Source organism: Oncorhynchus keta, chromosome 31, assembly GCF_023373465.1.
Source record: "Oncorhynchus keta strain PuntledgeMale-10-30-2019 chromosome 31, Oket_V2, whole genome shotgun sequence".
Lineage (NCBI taxonomy): Eukaryota > Metazoa > Chordata > Actinopteri > Salmoniformes > Salmonidae > Oncorhynchus > Oncorhynchus keta.
In genome coordinates this window covers 13,913,778-13,930,561 of record NC_068451.1, presented here as the reverse complement: position 1 = coordinate 13,930,561, position 16,784 = coordinate 13,913,778, and the positions used below count along the sequence as shown (strand labels likewise).

The 16,784-nt window shown below is 41.7% G+C and overlaps 1 protein-coding gene across 1 annotated transcript; it reads right to left on the bottom strand.

The window, feature by feature from the left end:
• Positions 1 to 8,908: 8,908 nt before the first annotated feature.
• LOC118364499 (GSK-3-binding protein-like) lies at positions 8,909 to 10,290 on the bottom strand. Its single transcript, XM_035746074.2, has one exon. It carries the CDS (start codon positions 10,182 to 10,184, stop codon positions 9,702 to 9,704), a length of 483 nt encoding a protein of 160 aa, XP_035601967.1. The 5' UTR covers positions 10,185 to 10,290; the 3' UTR covers positions 8,909 to 9,701.
• Between the last annotated feature and the right edge of the window lie 6,494 nt (positions 10,291 to 16,784).

Below are 16,784 nucleotides of genomic sequence, written 5' to 3'. Positions count from 1 at the left end.
GGGAACCGGCCAGGCAGAGACAGCAAGGGCGGTTAGTTGCTCCAGTGCCTTTCCATTCACCTTCACACACCCGGGCCAGACTACACTCAATAATAGGACCTACTGAAGAGATGAGTCTTCAATAAAGACATAAAGGTTGAGACCGAGTCTGCATCTCTCACATGGGTAGGCAGTCCATTCCATAAAAATTGAGCTCTATAGGAGAAAGCCCTGCCTACAGCTGTTTGCTTAGAAATTCTAGGGACAATTAGGAGGTCTGCGTCTTATGACCGTAGCGTACGTGTACAGCAAGACCAAATCGGAAAGATAGGTAGGAGCAAGCCCATGTAATGCTTTGTAGGTTTGCAGTAAAACCTTGAAATCAGCACTTGCCTTAACAGGAAGTGTCACGCCCTGACCATAGAGAGCCTTTTTATTCTCTATTTTGGTTAGGTCGGGGTGTGACTAGGGTGGTTTTATTTCTATGTTGCCCTGGTATGGTTCCAAATCAGAGGCAGCTGTTTATCGTTGTCTCTGATTGGAGATCATATTTAGGCAGCCATTTCCCCACTGTGTTTTGTGGGATCTTGTTTATGTGTAGTTGCCTGTGAGCACTCCATAGCTTCATGTGTCGTTTGCTCTTTATTGTTTTTTGTGCGGTTCAATTCTAATAAACATGTCGAAACGATTTCACGCTGCACTTTGGTCCGAATGTTATTACGACGATCATGACAGGAAGCCAGAGAGGGCTAAGCACTGGAGTAATATGATCCAATTTTTTGGTTCTAGTCAGGATTCTAGCAGCCGTATTTAGCACTAACTGAAGTTTATTTAGTGCTTTATCCAGGTAGCCGGAAAGTAGAGCATTGCAGTATTCTAACCTGGAGATGGAAAATGCATGAATTAATTTTTGGCCAGAAAATGTCTGATTTTTGCAATGTTACGTAGATGGAAAAAAATCTGTACTTGAAACAGTCTTGATATGTTTGTCAAAAGAGAGATCAGGGTCCAAGGTAACGCCGAGGTCCTTCACAGATTTATTTGAGACGACTGTACAACCAGCAACCAGCAAGAACAAGCATCTCTGTTTTGTCCGAGTTTAAACATAGAACGTTTGCAGCCATCCACTTCCTTATGTCTGAAACACAGGCTTCCAGCGAGGGCAATTTTGGGGCTTCACCATGTTTCATTGAAATGTACAGCTGTGTGTCATCCGCATAGCATTGAAAGTTAACATTATGTTTTCGAATGACATCCCCACGAGGTAAAACATATAGTGAAAACAATAGTGGTCCTAAAACGGAACCTTGAGGAACACCGAAATTTACAGTTGATTTGTCAGAGGACAAACCATCCACAGAGACAAACTGATATCTTGTCTCGGTGCTATGATGGGGTCTAAAACCAGACTGAAGCATTTTGTATACATTATTTGTCTTCAGAAAGGCAGTGAGTTGCTGCGCAACAGCTTTTTCTAACATTTTTGAAAGGAATGTGAGATTCGATATAGACCGATAGTTTTTTTGTATTTTCTGGGTCAAGGTTTAGCTTTTTCAAGAGAGGCTTCATTACTGCCACTTTTAGTGAGTTTGGTACACATCCCGTGGATAGAGAGCCATTTATTATGTTCAACATAGGAGGGCCAAGCACAGTGAGCAGTTCTTTCAGTAGTTTAGTTGGAATAGGGTCCAGTATGCATCTTGAAGGTTTAGAGGCCATGATTATTTTCATAATTGTGTCAAGAGATATAGTACTAAAACACTTGAGTGTGTCACTTGATCCTAGGTCCTGGCAGAGTTGTGCAGACTCAGGACAACTGAGCTTTGGAGGAATACGCAGATTTAAAGAGGAGTCCGTAATTTGATTTCTAATGATCATGATCTTTTCCTCAAAGAAGTTAATGAATTTATCACTGCTGAAGTGAAAGCCATCCTCTCTTGGGGAATGCTGCTTTTTAGTTCGCTTTGCGACAGTATCAAAAATAAATGTTGGATTGTTCTTATTTTCCTCAATTAAGTTGGAAAAATAGGATGATCGAGCAGCAGTGAGGGCTTTTCGATGCACGGTACTGTCTTTCCAAGCTAGTCGGAAGACTTCCAGTTTGGTGTGGCGCCATTTCCGTTCCAATTTTCTGGAAGCTTGGGTATTTTCTGTATACCAGGGAGCTAGTTTCTTATGACAAATGTTTTTAGTTTTTAGGGGTACGACTGCATCTAGGGTATTGCGCAAGGTTAAATTGAGTTTCTCAGTTAGGTGGTTATAACTCATTGTTTTACTCTGACGTCCTTGGGTAGGCAGAGGGAGTCTGGAAGGGCATCTAGGAATCTTTGTGTTGTCTGAGAATTTATAGCACGACTTTTGATGATCCTTGGTTGGGGTTTTAGCAGATTATTTGTTGCGATTGCATACATAATAAAATGCTGGTCAGATAGTCCAGGATTATGAGGAAAAACATTAAGATCCACAACATTTATTCCACGGGACAAAACTAGGTCCAGAGTATGACTGTGGCAGTGAGTAGGTCCGGAGACATGTTGGACAAAACCCACTGAGTCGATGATGGCTCCGAAAGCCTTTTGGAGTGAGTCTGTGGACTCTTCCACACCAAAAATGAGCATATTATCTGCCATGACTACAAGATCCAATAGGAATTCAGGGAACTCAGTGAGGAATGCTGTATATGGCACAGGAGGCCTGTAAAAAGTAGCTATAAAAAGTGATTGAGTAGGCTGCATAGATGTCATGACCAGAAGCTCAAAAGACTATTTTTTAAATTTTCTTTTGTAAATTAAAATTTTCTATCATAAATGTTAGCAACACCTCCACCTTTGCGGGATGCACGGGGGTATATGGTCACTAGTGTAACCAGGAGGTGAGGCCTCATTTAACACGGTAACTTCATCAGGCTTAAGCCATGTTTCAGTCAGGTCAATCACATCAATATTATGATCAGTGATTAGTTCATTGACTATAACTGCCTTTGAAGTGAGGGATCTAACATTAAGTAGCCCTATTTTGAGATGTGAGGTATCGCGATCTCTTTCAATAATGGCAGGAATGGAGGAGGTCTTTATTCCAGTGAGATTTCTAAGGCGAACACCGCCATGTCTAGTTTTGCCCAACCTAGGTCGAGGCACAGACACGGCCTCAATGGGGATAGCTGAGCTGACTACACTGACTGTGCTAGTGGCAGACTCCACTAAGCTGGCAGGCTGGCTATCTCATTGTGGAGCTAAGGGAGTTCGAGCCCAGTCTATGTTCGTAGATAAGATGAGAGCACCACTCCAGCTAGGATGGAGTTCGTCACTCCTCAACAGGCCAGGCTTGGTTCTGTTTGTGGGTGAGTCCAAGAAAGAGGGCCAATTATCTACAAATTATATCTTTTGGGAGGGGCAGAAAACAGTTTTCAACCAGCGATTGAGTTGTGAGACTCTGCCGGAGAGCTCATCACTCCCCCCACCTGGGAGGGGGCCAGAGACAATTACTCGATGCCAACACATTTTTCTAGCTGATTTACACGCTGAAGCTATGTTGCGCTTGGTGACCTCTGACTGTTTCATCCTAACATAGTTGGTGCTGATGTGGATAACAATATCCCTATACTCTCTACACTCGCCAGTTTTAGCTTTAGCCAGCAATACTGCCGGTAATGGAGTCTCCAATGACTAGGGTTTTCAATTTGTCAGAGCTAATGGTGGGAGCCTTCGGCATCTCAGACCCCGTAACGGGAGGAGTAGAGACCAGAGAAGGCTCGTCCTCTGACTCCGACTCGCTGCTTAATGGGGAGAATCGGTTGAAAGCTTCTGTCGGCTGAATGAGCGACACCAGTTGAGCATTCCTACAGCATTTCCCTCCAGAAAACATGAGAAAGTTGTCCGGCTGCGGGGACCGTGCGGGGGGATTTATACTAACGTTACTATGTGTACTTACTGGTGGCACAGACGCTGTTTCATCCTTTCCTACACTGAAATTACCCTTGCCTAATGCTTGCGTCTGAAGCTGGGCTTGTAGCACAGCTATTCTCGCCGTAAGGCGATCGTTCTCCTGTACATTATAAGTACAGCGACTGCAATTAGAAGGCATCATGTTAATGTTACTACTTAGCTTCGGCTGGTGGAGGTCCTGACGAACCATGTCCAGATAAAGCGTCCGGAGTGAAGAAGTTGAATGAAAAAAAAGTTGAGTGAGGGAAAAACTAAAAATATAAAAAGTAAAAAACGTAAAGTTGTCAGGTAGCAAAGTAAGGTTAGCAACAAAACGCACAGCAGCACGTAAACAAGACTGCAAATTGTGACCGCTTCCCCTCTTCAAATCCTAACCATATAGGAGGGTAAATGCTAAACTGACCTTTACTGTCTAGCTAGGGGCAACTTCTTCCCTCTACATGTTTGATTGTCCTCTCTTTTCTAGTTGTTCAGTGACTTTCGTATTTTTTATGCCTGAATATAGCGACAGACATAAGACTACATTGAACATGTCAGCCTGAGATAAACCAGCTTCCAACCTAAGTGACACTAATTAGTTATCGTGTGAAACATTTTGTTCAAAGTGACAACTGGGTTTTAAATATCATCCAAAATATTTTGCTGTGAGCCTCTAGGGCCCACACATTTTGGGAAGGGATTTGCACATTGGCGAAGCAGTCCCATGCTAAAAAGACTAAAGAGAGAGAGAGAGAGAGAGTAAATCAAAATGACTATGACACATTGTAGTCTAAAGGAATGACTCACACCCTGATTTTAATCCAACATCATAGGCATTGCAGACTCAGTCTTGTACTGAAGCTAAATGTTAATATTTATCCAGTGCCAGAGTTAGCTCAAGGGCTAAACATACGCATGTCAAAGAGATGGCATAAATATCTTTCTATGCTTAACTTCACTAGGGTAGGGGGCACTATTTTCATTTCCGGATGAAAAGTGTGTCCAAAGTAAACTGCCTGCTCCTTAGGCCAAGAAGCTAGGATGTGCAGGTAATTGGTAGATTTGGATAGAAAACACTCTAAAGTTTCCAAAAAATGTTAAAATAATGTCTGTGAGTATAACAGAACTGATTTGGCAGGCAAAAACCTGAGAAAAATCCATCCAGGAAGTGGGAATTTTTAAATGTTTGTAGTTTTCTATTGAATGCCATTATAGTATCCATTGACTTCGGACTCAAATTGCACTTCCTGTGGCTTCCACTAGAAGTAACCCGTCTTGGCTTGGTTTGTTTACATCCCTGTTTTACTGCAAACCTACAAAGCATTAACATGGGCTTGATATGGTGGGGGTTGGTTGTCAGGGGGTGACGCTGATGTAAGCATACTAGTAAATCAAGCCCCTCCTGGAAGGAAATATGAAGTTCCCAGCTAGCACAAAACATATGGTTCTCAGAACGTTATGTGCTAGCTGGGAACTTCATATTTCCTTCCAGGAGGGGCTTGATTTACTAGTATGCTTACATCAGCGTCACCCCCTGACAACCAACCCCCACCATATCAAGCAATCATCAGTTATCCTGGGGTGGATCTTTCCGATTTGGTCCTGCTGTACACGTACGCTACGGTCATAAGACGCAGGCCTCCTAATTGTCCCTAGAATTTCTAAGCAAACAGCTGTAGGCAGGGCTTTCTCCTATAGAGCTCCATTTTTATGGAATGAACTGCCTACCCATGTGAGAGATGCAGACTCGGTCTCAACCTTTAAGTCTTTATTGAAGACTCACATCCCTGCACTTCAGTTGAGACATGGTAATGAGGTTAATGAACCCTGTCTGTTATCAGAACGTTAATGTTTTGTTGCTGCTTGTTCCAGTAAAACATGCAGGTGTGTTCTAACGTTTGCCTTCCTTATGCCAAGCTGGTATCTGATCAGGGCAAGAGGAGAGATGGGTGGCACCTCACAATGGCTGCTGATTAGGTGTGTGTATTTCTGTCCTGAAAGCACCTTCCAAATAAGGGTTAAGGTCAAATAAAGTGTAACCTGTGATTATCTTAAAAGAGACTGGATGCCATTCCAATGACTTCAGACCCACTCTTCTAACCCTCTCTGATTTTATTTGGTAATTGTAGGGAAGAATGTAGGACAAGGAGCTTGTCCTTATGTATACAATTATCAAGGATTCAATGTTTGTGGCATTGAAAGCAATAGCAGCAGCAAGGTTTCCAGTATCTGGCATATCCTGAGGGACTGGCACTGGCACACTTGGTTTTCTCTTGATACATGTCTTTTTAAATGATAATGCTCTACGAAGGTTTGAAATATATATGTTCTACCTGATTCTCTATTTACAATGAAAACCCTCATACAAGCCACAATAGGCTTCTGATTGTTGCCAGCAAAACCTCACAATGCTCTGACATATTATTTATATTATTGTTTGTGGTTGAAATTGGTGGAAATCTTAACTTCATAGCCTGTCACACTAGCTGGGAATTCCCATATGTGTATACGGAAGTCCATTTGTTTACATAATCTTATTCTTTGAGGTTATTTGGAATCCAAAATGACTCAAATATTCACAGGCAGAAAAACAAGTAATTTTATGTTTTCGACATCCTAGTCGTATACTGCCATCTGGTGTCTGTTCTACAGTAGCACACTTTGTGTACTGAAAATGAAAGTGGTTATCATTCTAGTTTTATCCACATGAGGTCATCAACAGACCCCATGTGGATAAAACTATAATGATAACCACTTTAAATTTTCAGTACACAAAGTAGGTGTGGACATGGATCTGATTTTGGGTCACACCATAGTCTAGAAAGAGGGAATATTGCAACATTTTTCTAATGTAGCCTACTGCAGAACAAACTCTCTTGTGTCATGTAGAAAATAATAAGGAGATGAGTCAACAGTGGTGGTTCTCTTCTTCATTTCATATTTTGGCATCTTTTGATCCCTAGACCTCTATGGAGATTTACTCGGGTATACTTTGACTTAACAGGATGTCATTTCTGGATACTCAGTTAAGAGATTGTTCCCCAGTCATGTATGACAGTACGACAACCAAAACATGCTACCATCTATTCTTTATTTGCACCAACATCTGCTATTGTGACCATAAATGATAATGACGTGTAGCTGAACATCCAGTATAAAGTGAATGAAGGAGGGGACACTTCAACAATTTATTGGCCCTCACACTGGCTGTATAGTAAAGGGAACAACAAAACATGTTTTCCACAAATTATCGTCAACCAGTGTAGTGTGGGCCAGGGGGGGGGGCAAACCCCGGAACATAACACTGTAGAAAATAGACATGTGTCCTTTCCAACAGTGACGACACACAGAGGCAAGGCCCAACAATTTCCCCCCCAAAACATATTGAACAGGGGTTAAATGTTTTTGAGCATTAATTGATGGAATAAATAAAGCAGTACCATTTAAAATTGGGAAAGTGTAATCACCTATGAATCTACACTTAACAAAAATATAAACACAACATGTAAAGTGTTGGTCCCATGTTTCATGAGCTGAAATAAAATATCTCTGAAATATTCCATACTCATGAAAGGTGTATTTCTCTCAAATGTTTTGCACACATTTGTTTACATCCCTGTTAGTTAGCATTTCTCCTTTGCCAAGATAATCCATCCACTTGATAGGTGTGGCATATCAAGAAGCTGAATAAACAGCATGATCATTACACAGATGCATATTGCGCTGGGGACAATAAAAGGCCACTAAAATGTGCAGTTTTGTTACTCGACACAATGTCGCAAGTTGAGGGAGCTTACAATTGTCATGCTGACTGCAGGAATGTCCAACAGAGTTGTTGCAAGAGAATATAATGTTAATTTATGTACTATAAGCCAACGTTGTTCAGAGAATTTGGCAGTAACCATGCCAGCCCAGGACCTTCACATCCAGGATTGTCTGAGACAAGCCACCCTGACAGCTGATGAAGCTGTGGGTTTGCGCAACCGAATAATTTTTGTTAACTGCCAGAAACCATCTCAGGGAAGCTCATCTGTGTGCGCTTTGTCCGCACCAGGGTCTTCACCTGACCAGTTCGGAGTCATAACCGACTTCAGTGGGTAAATGCTCACCTTCGATGGTCACTGGCTCACTGGAGAAGTGTGCTCTTAACAGATGAATCCCGGTTTCAACTGCATGGAGCAGGTATCAGTGTGTATGGCATCGTGTAGGCGATCGGTTTGCTGACATAAACGCTGTGAACAGAAGTGCCCCCTGGTGGCAGGGGGGGGGGGGGTATGGAATGGACAGGCATAATCTACAGAAAACGTACACAATTGCATTTTATCATGACAATTTTAATGCACTGAGATACCATGACGATATCCAGAGGCCCATTGTCATGCCATTCATCCACCGCCATCATATCATGCTTCAGCTTGATAATGCATGGTTCCATGTGGCAAGTCATTCCTGGAAGCTGAAAATGTCAGTTCCTCCATGGCCTGCATACTCACCAGACATGTCACCCATTGTACGACAGCATGTTCCACTTGCCGCCAATATCCACCAACTTCGCACAACCATTGAGGAGCGGGACAAAAACCTCCAGTCCAAAATCAACTCTATGCGAAGGAGATGTGTCGCGCTCCATGCGTCAAATGGTGGTCACTAGATACTGATTACCTTATTTAAAATGTTTATTTTACCTTTATTTAACCAGGCAAGTCAGTTAAGAACAAATTCTTATTTTCAATGACGGCCTAGGAACAGTGGGTTAACTGCCTGTTCAGGGGCAGAACGACAGATTTGTACCTTATCAGCTCGGGGGTTTGAACTTGCAACCTTCCGGTTACTAGTCCAACGCTCTAACCACTAAAATATTAAAAAATGTTGCATGTTTATATTTTTGTTCAGTGTACGTGGGGCAGCGTTTTGTATAGTAGTGTGTCGACAGGCTTCCCATATGCTGCAGTTACTATATTTTATTGGAACCTTTATCTGATGGCGAAAAGCATACACACACCACATTGAAGAAAAAAAACACCGTGTTTATTTTAAGACAACAAAAGGCCTGAATACTCAGGAACATTATGAAATACTTCGTTGCGAAGTGGTCATGGTAAATAACTTGACAGACAATTGGAAAATGATAAACACAAATCCGCATTGGAATTATAAGGTTAAGCACAAGTGTCCCATCATTATAAAAAAAAATACACCGCCCCCAGACAGTTCGAAGAGACATTTAGTCAACCATTTGAAATGTCGCCTGCCTCCGGCTCTTACACGGTTTTGGTAGCTGGTTGTTGATCCCGTTCCTTCTTTGTAAAGGAAATACAAAGCTGCCGTCAGTGTTGGGCTGCTAGGGACGTTTGGAATTCATCCTGGCATGAGTGTGACGCTAGCCTAGCATGCTCACTAGTAACGTAAGACCTTTGATTTGAATAGTTTCAAATTTAAACGGACAAATACAAAACAGGCAATACTGGCGGCCAGAGATTAGATTTGTAAACAAGGTCAACGTAAAGCGTTCACTTGGTTTACATAACTAGCTACTAACTAAGCAAGCGAATAGTGAAAAGGAGTCCCAACCCATAAACAAAAATCTAAATGAACCATCAAAAGGTGGAGTTTCAAACATGGCTAACGTTAATTGGCTAAATTAGCGGTCACAAATTAGACATACTAACGTTACCACCATAACATATTTAATCGTTAAACATGTATAGTATAACGTCATAGCTGGCTAGGTCAGCAAAATAGTATTTTCGTTTTGTCCGTAACATCTCGATAATGAATACATTGTCCGCATCATCAGCATTACAGATTGTCCGAAAGATCTCCACACTCCGTCGTTGAGAACTGCAGCCGCCTGACCGCTTCTTTGATTAGATTCCCAGACAATATTAATTCCTGAAGTAACTGATGTGGGTCGTCGTTCTCGACAGCTGCGCTGATCCTCTTTCGGTTCCAAGGTTTGAAATTGTCCCACTCCTGGTTACTTGAGCCAGGGAAGCTGTATGGACTAGCTCTGTTACTACGTTGCCCCCGGTTTCGAAGCCGTATGCAGCACCCGGTTCGTTTTTGTTGGGCCACGCCATTGTTGTTGTTGTTAGCTTGTTTGATGTTGCTACTGCTGCAGTTGCCGTTGAGACCGTGGAGACACGACATCGTCTTTTGATTAGCACTATTGTTGTGAAGCTGCAGCGCCTCGCCGATTTTCGTGACCAAAGCGTCCACTTCTTTCGAATCGACGGTAACAGACTGCTCCAAGAGGATGTAGTTCTCCTTTCGACAAGGCATTTTGTGGTATTTTGTATGTTTCTCAGCTGTATTTTCGAAATGAATGGGAGCGTAGCTCAGTTCCTTCCTCTCACCACGTTGCTCGGCAGAAAAGCAAGCAATCAAGTAATCCTCTCGATATTTTGTAAACAATAGATGACGTAGGATCCGGAATGTACCATTTCCAATGTGGGTGCGACAATCATTCAATTTTTTTCAAATAGTGAGAATCATAATTTCTATTATTTTCCGTACAAAGTATAACATTATTTATTTTATTATATAATTCCGTATGTATGACATACATTTTCTGAACACAACTCTGACTATTCATATCTTATTTAAAGCCCGACAAGCACAATTCCCCTGATTATATTCAGTCTTGGCACATCTAGCCAACTGGACACGTAACTCGTAACTGTCTAGCTATATTATGTGGGTCAAATGAACGATGTTTTTAAAACAACCTCAAATTGTCACACACCGGACTTATTTCTTGGTGCAAATTGCTATATTCCACAACCCATGAAATCAAAAAACTTTGACTGAGAAGTATTTTATCACAATTAGCTATCATTCAATTGTTTTCATGCAATATTATTTTCAATATCATCCCTCCACTCTAAAATGCTTGATATTTCAAATGTTTAACGAAGATTTGCTGGATTGTTGAAATAACCATAATTGATTAATGTTCGGATTATATCAATTACAATTATTACATTATGGTAATAAACTTTTTTTTAATGCATATTTTGTGCAGATGCATCTGTCAATGCATCACAATGCACGATCTCTTATGCACAAAACGTGCTGTATACGTTTGATTTACATCAGTGGTTAGAACATGGAGTACGTTTCTGATTTCTCCGAATCCTACTGAACTCAAACGCTCCAGTCAAAGAGCGCCCTCATGACCATATAAGGGGCGACTATCGTGTTCACGTGGTGCGTGTCTGTACTACAGCCTGTCCCTTAGCCCTTTCATGTCATTCGGGTACGTGATAGATTTCCTTAACACTTCGCAAGGCTTAAAATAAAGTCAGTATGGGGAGTGGATGTAGTTTATACTTATAAGATGTTTACTAAGTTCAGAGTACAATGCAATATCGAATTCATCATTCTCTTCCGCTTTGACTGAGACATGCAGTAAACAGCTGGCTGGTCAACAACAATTCCTGTTTGTCTGTGTGTTTAGCAGCTGGTTGTGTTCCTGTTGCAGGAATGTTCCCATTTTACTAGTATAACTCTATCCTTGTCGGAGAAGGGGAGGGGAATTGGGGAAACAATGTATTGAGTGTATAGGTCTATTCATTTGACTTTGATAGGACTTGGAGCTCTGCCAAAGCAGAGGGTCATTGGGTTTCTTCCTTCCATTGAGTATGTGCTGACACCATATAAGGCTCTTCCTAGTATTGCATCCACTGAAAAACAATAAAATAATTATTTACATTGTTCAACATCAATAAACCCTGAGCTAACAATCAAGTTACTCATCTGAGTTTGACAATGAGATCCTGACCTATGGGACATACTGTTCAGAGATTACATGACAGACAGACAGAGCCCTTTTGTAATGTCTCATTTGGCCTGAAACTCAGCAAAAATATGTAGTTGGCTTCACTAAATATTTGGTAGAGTTGAACTTGATGGATATGTAATGTGATGCTCCCAGAGATGTTGTATTAGAATAATTGACCTTTGTCATATATCTTTGATTCAGTAAAAGAGAAGAGGGCATCCTATACTGTTTACTAATATACAATTTAGTAATAATTCGGCCCTCTGGTGTGTTTACCATGAACTGAACTTCATCTACGACTTCATCTAAAGTGCAATTGGCTATCCAGCTCCCTATCACATGGCAATGTTTGCATGGTGAACATAATGCAGTGAATGCCAATGGCTGTAGGACTCACTTGGCAGAGCTGCAGTGCATGCTGTTACTTGAGAGAAAGCAACGCTCTGCAACCTTCAGCCAATCATAAAGCTCTCTCACCATATGAGATTGATCAACAAAGATTACATGCTGTCACCCGATAATCTTTTCAAGAGCATAGTGACCTTACTTCACCTGATTTTCCTGTAATTTACAGGCTATAAATCTGTCGAGTCACTTAACAGCCTCATAATACCAAGGGGTTGTGGAAGTAGATTCCTGGCTGTAGAATTCAGTGCTGCACAACTTCTGTTCACAGTTGTAGTCCAGATACCTTTTTATTTACCACACCCTTTTGTCTGATTTAGAAAGAATGGCACAACAAAAATGTATCATAATACACACCCATGTTCTGAAGTGCAATTCATGTTTTATCTCAAACGGCTATCAGTGGGTATTCTAACTCTGAGAAGGAGGGAGCGTGTCAGAGGCAATTTCACATTCTTTTGTCAGTGCTGTGAGTACCATCACCTCAACCGGAACCCCCAGTTTGCCCAAAAGACAGCCAAACACTAAGCTCCACTTTTGCCTATAAACAGCGTAGCTTGTTTTCCACCCTTAATTTAGGTCCTTAAATGTCATGTCTAATTTGGTTAGGGAGAATGCATGCGCTGTGTCAGTGATTAAGGGATCCTGCTCAGAGGCGGTGGATAGTTTGCTCGATGTGCTGTTGCTCCATGGTGCAACCATCAACTGGGTCCCCATAGAGAGTCAGTTCTTGGAACCTGTTCCATGGAGAAACGGACAAAATCTTAGACCCTGTGTGCTAACATAACTTCCTCAGTTGATGACTCGGTAATGCATATAGATGCGTGGCATTAATTAATTAATTAATTCATGCGAGTGTAGCATTGTGCTTCTAGTTCCGACAATGCAGTAATAACCAATGAGTAATCTAACCTAACAATTCCACAACTACTACCTTATACACACAAGTGTAAAGGGATAAAGTACATGTACATACTGTAAATATGTGTACATAAAATATATGAATGAGTGATAGTACAGAACGGCATAGGCAAGATGCAGTAGATGGTATCGAGAATAGTATATACATATGAGATGAGTAATGTAGGGTATGTAAACATAAAGTGGCATAATTTAAAGTGGCTAGTGATACATGTATTACATAAATATTGCAAGATGCAGTAGATGATATAGAGTACAGTATATACAGTGGGGCAAAAAAGTATTTAGTTAGCCACCAATTGTGCAAGTTCTCCCACTTAAAAAGATGAGAGAGGCCTGTAATTCTCATCATAGGTACACTTCAACTATGACAGACAAAATTAGAAAAAAAATCCAGAAAATCACATTGTAGAATGTTTAATGAAGCCTACCACTGTAGTGTCGTCCGCAAACTTGATGATTGAGTTGGAGGCGTGCATGGCCATGCAGTCGTGGGTGAACATGGAGTACAGGAGAGGGCTCAGAACGCACCCTTGTGGGCTCCAGTGTTGAGGATCAGCGGGGTGGAGATGTTGTTACCTACCATCACCACCTGGGGGGCGGTCCGTCAGGAAGTCCAGTACCCGGTTCCCCAGGACGGGGTCAAGACCCCGGGTCTTGAGCTTGATGACGAGTTTGGAGGGTACTATGGTGTTGAATGCTGAGCTGTAGTCGATGAACAGCATTCTCACGTAGGTATTCCTCTTGTCCAGATGGGTTAGTGCAGTGTGCAGTGTGGTTGCGATTCAGCGGACCTATTGGGGTGGTAAGCAAATTGGAGTGGGTCTAGGGTGTCAGGTAGTGTGGAGGTGATATGGTCCTTGACTACTCTCTCAAAGCACTTCACGATGACGGAAGTGAGTGCTACTGGGCGGTAGTCGTTTAGCTCAGTTACCTTAGCTTTCTTGGGAACAGGAACAATTGTGGCCCTCTTGAAGCATGTGGGAACAGCAGACTGGGATAAGGATTGATTGAATATGTTCGTAAACACACCAGCCAGCTGGTCTGCGCATGCTCTGAGGACGCGGCTGGGGATGCCGTCTGGGCCTGCAGCCTTGCGAGGGTTAACACGTTTAAATGTTTTACTCACGTCGGCTGCAGTGAAGGAGAGTCCGCAGGTTTTGGTAGTGGGCCGTGTCAGTGGCACTGTATTGTCCTCAAAGCGAGCAAAGAAGTTATTTAGTCTGTCTGGGAGCAAGACATCCTGGTTCGCGACGGGGCTGGTTTTCTTTTTGTAATCCGTGATTGACTGTAGACCCTGCCACCTACCTCTTGTGTCTGAGCCGTTGAATTGCAACTCTACTTTGTCTCTATACTGACGCTTAGCTTGTTTGATTGCCTTGCAGAGGGAATAGCTACACTGTTTGTATTCGGTTATGTTTCCGGTCACCTTGCCCTGGTTAAAAGCAGTTGTTCGCGCTTTCAGTTTCGTGTGAATGCTGCCATCAATCCACGGTTTCTGGTTTGGGAATGTTTTAATCGTTGCTGTGGGTACGACATCGCCGATGCACTTTCTAATGAACTCGCTCACCGAATCAGCGTATTCGTCAATGTTGTTGTTGGACGCAATGCGGAACATATACCAATCCACGTGATCGAAGCAGTCTTGAAGCGTGGAATCAGATTGGTCGGACCAGCGTTGAACAGACCTGATGGCGGGAGCAGCTTGTTTTAGTTTCTGTCTGTAGGCTGGAAGCAACAAAATGGAGTCGTGGTCAGCTTTTCCGAAAGGAGGGCGGGGGAGGGCCTTATATGCATCGAGGAAGTTAGAATAACAATGATCCAGGGTTTTACCAACCCTGGTTGCGCAATCGATATGCTGATAGAATTTAGGGATTCTTATTTTCCGATTAGCCTTGTTAAAATCCCCAGCTACAATGAATGGAGCCTCAGGATATGTGGTTTCCAGTTTTACATAGAGTCAAATAAAGTTTGTTCAGGGCCAACGATGTGTCTGCTTGGGGGGGAATATATACGGCTGTGATTATAATCGAAGAGAATTCCCTTGGTAGATAATGCGGTAGACATTTGATTGTGAGGAATTGCTTGTACTAGATAGGTGATTAAAATTAGATGTCATTGAAGGAAGGGATTAACAATGACTCACTACTTAATTACGAAGTGTTGTAAATTAACAATATTTTTAAATACTTTAAACAGTTTCTTACCCCGAAAGGTGTCCACAGAATGATGGGGGTAAACTATCTGGATCTTAAATGGCTGACCCTGAAATAGCATGCTAATAGTAGTAGCGATTTCCAGGTCAATGTACTCTTAGTAATTTAGACTAAAGTTAGCTATTGCAGGCACGGAACTACAGCCAACTTTCAATGTCAGAAAACTATTTAAGAACATTGACATTCAAGCGACCACATGGGCCTACCTTTAAAAGGATAGTTCAACCAACTGACAAATGTAGGCTACCTAATATTATGGGTAATTAGCGCAATAATGTGTTGCCATAATTTGGTTTGAAGCTACGTTGATTTGATTTAGGCATACTATTTGGAGCATTCTTACAGAGCTCCTGCTTCATCCATTACTTTGCATTAAACTATTCTAATGCTATACTGTGGGTATGAAATCTAAAACATATGTTTTGGTTGTATGTCAGACCTTGCCCTGCTGCTGTTGGTGTAAAGATCTGCATTAAAGTAAACAGAGAGCATTGTTGGACCTTTGCATAACATTCAATACACAGCACCAACAAATGACCCCATACAGGTTTGTACTGTACAACCTGTACCACTGAGAGTTGTGTAACCCGTCTTCCTCTGGACTTCTGCCTCTCAAAGTCATGTAAGGTGAAAGTACAGTAAGAGACATTTGGGAGGTGCCTGCTTCTGAAATGCTGTTCTCTGCAATGAGGACCATAATGAGTATGGAAAGGTTTATTTTGAAATGCGACCAAGGAGCAAGAGGTCAACATAAGCACTATAGCACTAATACTATTATTACTACTAATGTTAGTAATAATAACACAAGTCAATTTGAAGTATAAAACAAGGTTCATACATGCCACTCAAACATTCTATAAACAGAGAAAGAGGAGAATAGTAGATTAGAACATGAATTAGATTAGAACATACCAGAACATGCTGTATTCATAGAACAGATATAAAATACATAGACTAAACATAGAAATAAAGGACTTGAGGGTTATATTCCAGAACGTGGGGGCTGCTGTAAAATAATCTACTTCAAAGTATGAGATAAGGATTTGAGAAGTGTTATTGTTTGAAGGTTAATAGCCACCATTTCCACACATTTCAGTTGAAGGCATTCAGGCATACAACTGACTAGGTATCCCCCTTTCCCTTTCATTTATAATACTTTATCAATGGCTCTTTTTCTTTCATTGTTGTCAAAGCACAAAGCATGCTACTGCCAAGTAACCTAGGCGATAATCCTTGTGCTTCACATTAAACTTGTAAACATAGGGAGAGTGTGTGAGTTCCTGTGAGTGTAGATTCGTAGTCATATCCTCTTTGCAGTGGGATAGCTGAGATTAGCTAGACATTTTCCCACTTCCTGCTAATGCTAGTGAGGCGTTTCCTTGGTACACAACCAAACACACTGAACAAAGTGCTAAAGGCATGAAAGAGCCTTGAGTTGTTCGCACAACTTTACCAAAGCTTCCTTTTGTGACCCCTTTACTTCATTCTGCATATGTTTCTTTTTTAAATCCTACAGGAATTGCACATTGGGGTATTCGATAGAATTTATATGGATTA